This window comes from Brassica oleracea, chromosome C3, assembly GCF_000695525.1.
Source record: "Brassica oleracea var. oleracea cultivar TO1000 chromosome C3, BOL, whole genome shotgun sequence".
In the NCBI taxonomy this organism is placed as follows: domain Eukaryota; kingdom Viridiplantae; phylum Streptophyta; class Magnoliopsida; order Brassicales; family Brassicaceae; genus Brassica; species Brassica oleracea.
The window spans coordinates 36,354,450-36,364,933 of NC_027750.1; the positions used below are offsets into that span (position 1 = coordinate 36,354,450).

Sequence of the window (10,484 nt, forward strand, 5' to 3'; positions counted from 1 at the left end):
ATTTGTTTTAAAGGCCGGGTAAAAGAAATTTTTTTTAAAAAAAAAACATATAACAAACATAATAAAGATAATAAAAAGAAATGATTCATCGAAATAATGAGTCATCGTTGATATCGACACATCTGAGATAATTATTACTTAACACACAGCCTACGCAACTAAATTGGAGAAAAAATATCCAGAAACAAAAGGTACTCTCAACAACTTTAATATAATTTATGTACTCTCAACAGTACAAAAACAAATTAAAAAGACAAACAAACAATAAGTCTCAGTTACACAACAAGCAACACCACGAACTATATCAATCACATTACTAACACAGTTTAATCTTTCATAAGTGGAGAACAATGCATACACAGTTCATCATCACAACTCTAATCCAATAACAATAAAAAACTTGAAAAATAATGATCAATCCAAAACGCAAAATTCACAACTAAAATAACCCTAGCAAATACAAGAGCTTTGTTCACAACTCCGCGCTTGCGCGGGGGCAATACCCCTAGTGTGGTTAATAATGCAGATTCTGAGTTATCTTCAACAATAATTTCAAGTTTATACATGTATTTTATGTTTGGTATTAATAATAATTTAGCTATCAAAAGTTTAAAAAAAATATTTGTCTTCAGTTACTGTAATATGCCAACAATATCTGGTTTTGTGCATTTTTTGCAAATAAGTTTTCCATCCATTTTCGGAAGTATTTTAGCACAATGATTACAAGATATGTAATTCCAACCATTCCTTGAACTAATTTCAATAATTTTTCTTTCGATAGTAAACTCCTTCTCCTGTCAATGTATACTCCGCCAAGAAATTAATTTTTTTTATAAGTATGTATTTTATAATATTTTAATGTCAAATGTTAGTATTAAAAGAATTAATTATTTAGGTACCTCAAACAAATCTTTGGCAGTGAAATCTAATATTTCTGATATTTTGACAATGTTGGCATTTGTTTTCATTAAACTGCTTTTACCTTTCATTTGTATTGGATATGTTCTGTATTGATGAAAAAATTAATTTTTACAGACTATATATGATTTATTTATATTTATATTCTACATTTAAAGGTTGCCTTGTTTTGAAAGATTGAATAATACTTAATGGATCATCTTGATATATATTTGGAAGCTGATGTTGTGTTTAGGTAAAGATATGCTATTATTCGTGTAAGTAAGATTTTATTTTATTGTTAAAGCTTAGTTATTTATTAATATAAATATGATTTTTTAATTACAGAACCTTAATATGTTTTGGGATTATGCTTCTTTATTTATACATATCTACCATATTGCCCTATCTAGTAACACGCACTTTGCTTCCCTTGTAATATAGTAACAATGTGATATTATTAAAACATTAATTAAGTTAACTGATGTGACAATTAATATAAATCAGAATTTTGAATGTTGTAATAAATTTAATATATCAAACAAATGAAAGTGTGGACGTCGTAATTGACAGCATACACCACACACGTCCCAGTTCTTTTCACACAACACAATTTTGACTACACATGTTGTTTAATATTCTTTCATTTTTATTATGTGAATGAACGGTTGGTCATTTTTAAATTCTTTTAAGAAGGAAATGGTCTTGTTTTGAAAACATTGGAGTAGAATATCGGTGGTTTAAAAGTCTAACGGGATTTCGAACAGTTTGTGATGTCAGGGTGGTTTTGTTCCAAAAAAAATGAACTAACTCGAGATAATTAAAGTGATTTGGTTATATATACTATTAAACTAGGACAGGATAAGAAGACCCCGGGTGAATTTATCTCTATATATTATCGATAGTTTTTTTTTATATTTGATCATTTTATTTATATATATACAATATTTTTTATTGTTATTATATAATTTTTTTCCGATAAATCAGATCAATTTTTATTAAAAATGATAGAACAAAACTATAATTAATACATCATGAGTTGATCGGATTAGACATTAAACAAATTATGACATAAAAACTTTATTTTTTTTCATCGAACACATTCTTGAAAAAATGAACAGTATTGTTTTCACAGTTGAATTATTTTAACTTTTATATTTCATATGGTTTTAAAAGCTTTCAAATTAACCATCGAATTGATACATGTCATTTTAATGTTTTTAGTCGTATACTTAAGGAAAAATTACATTTTTGTAATTTAAAGTCGTTTTTAAAAAATTTAAAAACTAACATATAAGAAAAATATAACATATAAGGTGTCTTCATTTTTGTTTATTAAAGTCATTTAAAAAAAAAAAATATATAACATATAAGGTTTCCTCATTTTTTTAATTTAAAGTCATTTTAAAAAATTCAAAATATAACATATCAGAAAAAATCTATTTTTTTTTATTATATGGTTAATGTGATTGTTTATTTTTTTAATAATATAAATTTAAACAAAAATGAAGAATGATGCAAAAATTGTTATCAAATCTTTATTATTTATAACTATTAATTGTCATATATATGTAAATCATATTAGGTAATTCCGTAGCTTTTATTTAAGGAAATAATACACACTTCTTATATTTTAGGTTAATATAATGTTCTCTAGTGTTATATAATTATGAAATAATGTGACACCATTAGATTAAACTATACTTTATATTAGATGTTCTAAAATTCTTTGAAATGAAATTTAGAAAACATTTAGAGTGTCACCTAGGATTTGAGGTTTTTTTTAATTAATACAAAATTAAGGTTCTAATTTTTCAAATGCTTCCCAATTAATATATAGGGGATATATTGATTATTTTTATAACTCATTGATGTAATGTTTAACTTATCCATCTAATTGTAGGTCTAGGTTTATTTTTCTTTGTCCAGTATTAGTATTTTCTGTATTTATCTTTTCTTCAACAACAACACCAATAATATCTGCAATTAACATTATTTCTACAAGTATGTTTTTACACGTTTAAAGTTTTTGCCTATGGATTAGGTAATTACCATCATAAGATAAGTTTTTGTCCGCAATTTCCATGAATTGATCATAATCACGGAACCTAAATTTCTCACAATTTATTAATATATTCTCTTCTGATAAATGAGTTATTGTTGAGTTTCCATTCAAACGTATAAGAAAAGAATGGTCTGAAATTTTATAACGTTCACCGGCCTTCCATGCTTCAAAATTATTGAATATATATATTTGCCTTCTAAAAGCTCCATAGAAAATTGATGAATATGACATGTGTAGATTGATCTCATAATGGTTGATTCTTATATTAGGAATATTTTTTTTTTAATTTTCAATATATATATATATATATATATGTATTTTGAGGGAAAATATTAAAAACATTACCTTTTCATCTAGTAGTAAGAAATTAAGGCTTATAATTTCATTACCATTCTTAGGATTGTTAAATTCCCATAGTCGAATTATTCTTCCTATATTTTTTTGTTCTCCACGTTTCAAGAAACTTGTACGAAGGGACTTCGGTTTCTTCTATTTCTAAGTTGTTTTTGTTAGTAAATTAGTGGTCCTACTTTTCTTTTACAGAGGGAGAACGTAATGGAAAGTTGTGTTGCTTTTGTTATCGTAACCCTTCATGTTTTTTGAATTGATTTTATAAAACTGTGGAAATGGTTGGACGTACGACTTGTATATTTTTTTCTTAATACGGATGAGTTGGATTTTATTTATCTTTTCAAAATATATGGGTATTGAATACTTTAAAAGCCTTGTTATGTTTAGTGAATAAAACCAACGAAGACGAACCGAAAAAATTTTATTTGCTTTGGCGATTATTTTCTAATAAAAGCTTTTTTAGTTTCCTTTCTTTGCCACATATACATTTCGCTTCTTTCTTCTTTCTTTTATTCAATCAATAAATTAACAGAGATCTTTGTTCGGGTCTTAAAATAGATTTACATATAGATTATCATGTCGCTTGGTCTTTTTCCCTTTTATTGTCCAACGGTTTTGGGTAGTTAATAAAATTCCTTAATTCCAAACCGCCATGTCTCAACTTATAAATGCTTTTGATTCTCACACCTTTTTCCCAGTTTCGATCTCTATTTTTCTCAAAATGTGTGATAATAATCTTAGCGTTTTGCAAGATATTGAATCTTGGCAGGATGAAGAGCCAACTGTTGTGCCACCTTTAATGTGCGCCGAAGCCGTGCGTTTGAATCGTTTTTCCATTGTTTGCGTTCTTGTTAACCCAGAGAAACAGAGTATGAGTGCGTTGATTAATCAGATGTCTTGCATTTGGGGCTTAACTGATGAAGTCATTGGTCGGGTTATTGACTCCAGGAAGTTCCAGTTTGTGTTCCAGACAGAGGAGGCCCTAAACAGAGTTTTGGAAAAAAGTCCTTGGTATTTTGCTGATAGGTTGATCGTTTTGAAGCGTTGGGCTGCCACCTTTACTGAAGAAAGCTTAAAAGAAGGTTCAGTTCTGGGTTCAGATAAGGCGAATCCTTCCCCATTATCTATCGAGAGCAATAACTGATTTCGTTGGAGACAAACTTGGAGAAGTTGCTGACTTTGAATTTGACGACTCAACAAACCTTACGGATTATGTTTGGTGTTGGTGAGATTTACATGCTGTCTTTTCGTTATGATCGTCTAATGAGTTTCTGCAACAAGTGTGGAATGTTGACACATGATGTGAAGGAATGTCTTTTGCATACTGATGAACAGTACCGGCCCTGGGCAGAAGCGGTGGAAGCATGTGCTTCCGGTCCACTTTAGATTATGTAAAATTTCGGTCATTTTTTGATTGAAATATCTAGTAGTATGAATGATTCATGGTTGTAATGCACTTAAATGAGGTGGACGGTTCGATTCTTAATACTGAAATTTATATTTTGGTGTTTAGTTGTTAATTTATAGGTTCATAATTGAAGTTTGCTTCCGGCCCAAATTTTATTCGGACCGGGCCTGCTGATGAAGATGCATGCAAATGTAAATTAAGAGATGTGCTTTGTGGAGATATGTGGAATATTACTTCGCTGTATTGAATCTTAGATCCTACAAATATACTCTCTGAAATTCTAGATAGGAAACATTACCAGAGGAGATCAATGAGTTATTGAGAAAGAAGATATGTTCTCTAGCCTCCTCAAATGAAGCCTTGAATGAAGAATCCGGCTAGGAAGACAGAGGAGAGGGAACCACCATCCCTGATCTAACATCCGCCGTCGCAAAAGAATCACTCTAGAAACCGAATATGACAAGCTTCCGCCCCGATGACAGACAAGCGAGATTCCGACAGTGCCCTCGCCGTCCTCTAACGGAGACCAACCGTCGTCTTCCCGACGAGTCACCAGAGCATGTCGCTCTCGCATGGACCTAGACACTACCTATCACCACCGACAATAGCTATTCCGTCTGTTGTAGCGCCTCGCATGGGAGGGAGAGAACACTACCATCGCCGGCTAGGTCACCGAACAAACTGCAGCGCCTCCACCCTCGATGAAACCGAGAAAGTGAGTTGGGAGAGAAAGTTTGTGTGCACGTGTATTACAACCGCCACTCAAAGGCCTCAATATTAGAGATCCTCAATTAGGTTTAACGGTTGTTAAAACGGATAATGATATTCCATAATGAAAAAGAATCCACAGAGAGACGGAGAAATTTGAAGAAGAGATGATAAAAAAAAACTGAAAGGAAAGAAGAACAATGGTCATTTGATTTTAAGCACAAAAACAAACGATGTATAAATTCGTTAAAAGAGTGTAATTTTGAAAAGTTGTAACGTTTGAGAAGTGACGATTCAAAAAGAAAGAAAACTAAAGAGATGTCGTTTGCGTATTGGTGACATCTTACACTAAATAAAACTAAAATTTTATCCGTTATATGACATAACTGAAACAATCTTAACCATACAAGTTCAGTTTTATTTTCCTATAAAAAATGCTGATGTCAACGTACACAGAATGTTGGATTGCTATTATATATAGATCATCTAGATTGATTGGTTTATGTTACACTGAACAAGATCTAGATTAATTTATGTTTGGACAGTGTTATGTTACAATGAACAAGATCTAGATTGATTGGTTTATGCTTTAACTGTGCTATGTTACAATGAACAAGATCTAGATTGATTGGTTTATGTTACAATGAAGAAGATCTAGACTGGTTTATGTTTGAACACATGTAATGAAATAGAGGATGTACTCTTGCTATATCTTTACAAGCATTTTATGGATTTGAGGTTTTTAACACAAGAAAGGAAACTGAGGAACCGTTCAAACTTCATAGCCAGGGTTCACAGTCTGCTGCACATCTCCATAGCTCTCAAGCTCAGTCACATCCTCTACGCTCCCAAGAAACAGAGGCAACCTCTGGTGAAGCTTCACTGGCTGTATCGAAAGTATCTCTCTCTTTCCGTCCGAGGCTTTGCCACCAGATTGTTCCACTAGATAAGCCAAAGGGTTTCCTTCGTAGACTAAACGGAGATGGTCTCTTGGATTCATAGCCACTCCTCCGTATAACAGTGTCCTGTGAAGATCAGCCACCAGAGAACAAATGTAACGTGCCGAATACTTCTTCGGGTTCTGGCCTTTCCCTTGTCGTACCGTATCAATGTACTTCCTCAAACCTTCTGGCCAGTCGAAGTACCTCGCATCATTCACCGAGTAGATTTGTCCTGAGAGCAATGGTCGAGGCAGGTTCTTTTAGATACATGATTAAGGATGTTGCAATTAGGCATGTGCATTTATCTAGAACCGAAGGACTGAACCGTACTGAACCGAAATAGCAGAAACCAAGTCTGAAAACAAACCTGAATACATACCCAAAATTTTAAAATACAGATTATATATACCTAACAATATCAATTATATTTAGTTTCTAAATAATCAAATATGCTAAAAATACTATTTATAAACTGAATACCTGAAAACCCGAATTACCCAAATAACTTTTAGCCGAACAACCCCATATTTAACTTGAAAACCCCGAATTATCCGACATTTTTACATATATTATCCGAAACTACCCGGAGCCGAATTGGATCCGAAGTTTTTTGGATAGTAATTGGTTCTCAATTTTGCTACCGAACCTAACCGAAAATCAAAATAACCGAATCAAACTGAACCAAATTTTGTCAATAACCAAACATAAGAACCGAGAAAACCGAAATACCCGAAACGAAACCGAACCAAAAATCAACTATCATGCCTAGTTGCAATGGATCAGTCTCAAAACAGTTTTTACCTCGAGGAGGGATCTTAATGTTTTGATGTGTAAGAACGAACTCGCCCGTGGAATGATCAAGCGTGAAGGCATGTGTTCCAGAGCCAAGAGTAACGCAGAGTATCGTGGCTGAAGAGTACAGCACGTAACCGGAAGCTACAAGCCTGTTTCCTCTCTGCAGAGAGTTGAGCTCAGCTTTCTCTTCAACAGGTAAATGATCAAGCTCAACGAGTCGATTGTAAATCCCAAATATAGTTCCAGTGGGTATCGAAGCATCGATGTTACGTGAACCATCTAAAGGATCTACAACCACAACGTAAGGACCATCATCTTTTATCCAAGTGGGAGTATCGTCTTCTTCTGAAGCCATTACTGCTACTTTCCCTGAGTTTCTGAGAGATGACAAGATGATATCGTTCTGACAAAAACAGAACATCAACTGTAAGACTGAATCTTTATATGAATCATGACAACAACAACAAAGAGGGTGAAGAAAAACACATACCGAGACAATATCAAGCGGCTTAGGCGCGTCTCGGTCAGAGCCAGTAGAGGAGTTGACAGAGAGCTTTCCAAGTGAAGAGTTGAAAGGAGAAGCGACAAGAGAAGCGATTCTTTTACAGGCATGTTGCAAGTGGTAAAGCAACACCACAAGATCATCTCCTACATTTGCACCTCCTCCTCCATAACCTATCATCTAAAAAAATTCACTAACAACCTCGGAAACACAATACTGAAATCTCAATCAAAGCTGTATACACAGAAGAAACTTCAAAATTCATCTTTAGATTTTTGCCTCACTGAGAGAGTTTTGCATACCTATCTTACTCAATTAAGCACGTTTTAAATGCATCGAATTGACAGGATTATATGTTCGTTAAGACACAGCAGTTTAATATTTACCTGCAAAGTCTACGAGAGTACAGTATCCATCACCATCACCACTGATCGAAGTCTGACGGGCGGCGAGGGGCTTAAACGAAGCAGACTCACCGCGAGACGCCATGCCGCGACGGTTATATCCGGCGGTTGGAGGAGAGAGAACAGAAGATACGGTTTGTCTTAGCGGGTAAAGATCGAGACTTGGCGGGGAAACTGAAGTTGGGTACAGAGTTGTAGTGAGAGATTGCATTATTTTTTCTGAGTTCAGAGCATTCGCAGATCTCTCGAGTCTCTCATCTGGATACGCTTCACGCGATGACGTATTCCATAACCACAGCATCGCATTCCGGTTAATTCTGGAATTGGGTTCCGGTTTTGTTCTTAACCGGTTCGGTTACAAGAGTAAAGGAAAGGCCTTTTGGCATCATCAACTTTATTCATAAAAACAGAGAAACCAGACAGAATCTATTATTGTTACAAAGTTAACTTCATTTTAAGATTCACAGATTTAAGTAACTTTTTCTTTCTTTTTTTTGCTTATGAAGAATTCTTGTGGAGCATTGGGTCAGAGACAACTTGAGGCTTGAACTCTGGCTTTATGTACTTATCCAAAAGATCCGCATAGACTTCGTATCTTGCAGTCATTCTAAAGCCCCACTTGTCTTTGTACTGCCTGCAGAGATTGAGATCCATGTCCGAGATCATTAACCCGTCTCTGCAACGCGACAAAGACGGCGTGCAAGAAGCATCCGGTGCAGAGAAATAGCTTGATCCATAGAAATGACCAAAGTCATTGTGCTGCGGTTTCCCATCCCCTGAGGTGAAAGCATTTGGGAACACCTCGGTTCCAACTCTGTTAATGGACCCCACAAAGTAACTGTTTGCTATCGCAGCGTTTCTTGCCTGGACAGATTGAAATCATCAGACCATGTTTTGTCATAATAGATAGAAAGCTTTCTAAGAGTATTAGAAGTAAAAACCTCAATAGGCCACATTGGTTCACTGAGTTCACCAACAGTTGCTGAAGGGTTGAAGACAATCTCAGCACCGTTTAGACCAAAAGCTAACCAGTTTAGAGGATGGTGTCTTCCGTAACATATATTGACAGCAATTTTCCCAAACACCGTCTCAAACACAGGATGGCCAGTGTCTCCTTCCATGTAATACGTGCTCTCGTTGAAATCTCCTACCCTCGGTATGTGGTTCTGTAATAGAAGTTAGCTCAGAAACGAAAAAGACAAAGCAAGAAAGAGACATTGTAGTGCAAAAGTTTTACCTTCCGATGCTTGCCAATGATCTTCCCGTTATTCCCTATAATCACAGCGGTGTTCCAAAGCACTTCACCGTGATCCATATCTCTTTCGAGAATAGGACTAACAATCACCATGTTATACTTTTTGGCTAGCTCTTGAAGAAACTTTGTTGACTCCCCATCGATAGGTTCTGCAAACTCACACCATTTCTTCTCCCTTGTACAGAACGCAAACGGCATAGTCCAAGCTTCCTATCCCATTGAACCACTTCAAAGTTAACAATACGGTTAAATTTTGTAAAAGAAAGCAAATGGAGGCAAACCTGTAAGCAGAGTATGTTAACACCAGCAACACCTGCAGCGTGGATGATCGGCTTCAGCTTCTCGAAGATTCCTCTTTTCTGGTCGGAGAAGGGAGCAGTGGTTGGAAGAGCAATGGAGTTTTGGACGAGACCAACTCTGACCACTCGAGGCTTTCTCATTTGCTCTTTATCAGCTGAAAAGCTAACCGCCTAGAAAGATAATTTGGCCAAGGATCAAATCAGACTAGTTTCACACAGAACATGATTAGATCCAATAGTAAGTATCAAACCTGGAGATCAAAATCATGTTTTGAAGAGAGGGCTTTTGCAGAATCTGGCAGAACAATCTGTTCAAGCGATCTGCCACAGTTACTTCCAAGTAGCAATCGGCTCACCTCCTGCATAATCAAAGGATCCATTTTTTTCATAACTAGTAGACACACTACAAATCCAACAAACACTCGAGTTGCTAGCTAATCAAGAACCGCGAATTTAGCAAACGTGAAACCAAGAATCCAAAACAGTAATTAGTTTCACCTGATAGAGCTCAGGCTTCAGATTCGAGGATAAGAGTTGATGCAGCGAATCATATCCACGGATGGATCCGTCGGCAGTTGTTTCTCCGTTTGCAGAGATGCTCTTATCCATTTTCTACAGGAGTTTTCTGAGATGGTCTTTCTGTCGATCACGAAACTAATATGGCAGATGACTCTGATGTCAATAATGATCGGTTTAGGCTATTTATTTATTTACATTTATTTATTAATTAGTTTATTGGGAAGGGAATAATCAGCCTAATCATTCCATGGCAAGAGAAGTAATTAAAAGAAGGAATCTCTGCTCAACTAAAACATCTTTCTCAGAAAGATAATCCTCACTTTTTGATTCACGGTGGTGT

The 10,484-nt window shown here is 35.0% G+C and overlaps 2 protein-coding genes across 2 annotated transcripts; both read right to left on the reverse strand.

The window, feature by feature from the left end:
* Window positions 1-6,032: 6,032 nt before the first annotated feature.
* LOC106335427 (fructose-1,6-bisphosphatase, cytosolic) lies at window positions 6,033-8,380 on the reverse strand. The gene is made up of 4 exons (XM_013773948.1): window positions 8,054-8,380; window positions 7,656-7,840; window positions 7,172-7,568; window positions 6,033-6,602 (listed from the first exon to the last, which is right to left on the reverse strand). Exons 1-4 carry the CDS (start codon window positions 8,370-8,372, stop codon window positions 6,202-6,204), a joined length of 1,302 nt encoding a protein of 433 aa, XP_013629402.1. The 5' UTR covers window positions 8,373-8,380; the 3' UTR covers window positions 6,033-6,201.
* Window positions 8,381-8,435: 55 nt separating this feature from the next.
* On the reverse strand, window positions 8,436-10,457 carry LOC106335428 (beta-ureidopropionase). Its single transcript, XM_013773949.1, has 6 exons — window positions 10,124-10,457; window positions 9,877-9,984; window positions 9,608-9,796; window positions 9,309-9,536; window positions 9,013-9,237; window positions 8,436-8,935 (listed from the first exon to the last, which is right to left on the reverse strand). Exons 1-6 carry the CDS (start codon window positions 10,232-10,234, stop codon window positions 8,570-8,572), a joined length of 1,227 nt encoding a protein of 408 aa, XP_013629403.1. The 5' UTR covers window positions 10,235-10,457; the 3' UTR covers window positions 8,436-8,569.
* Window positions 10,458-10,484: the final 27 nt, after the last annotated feature.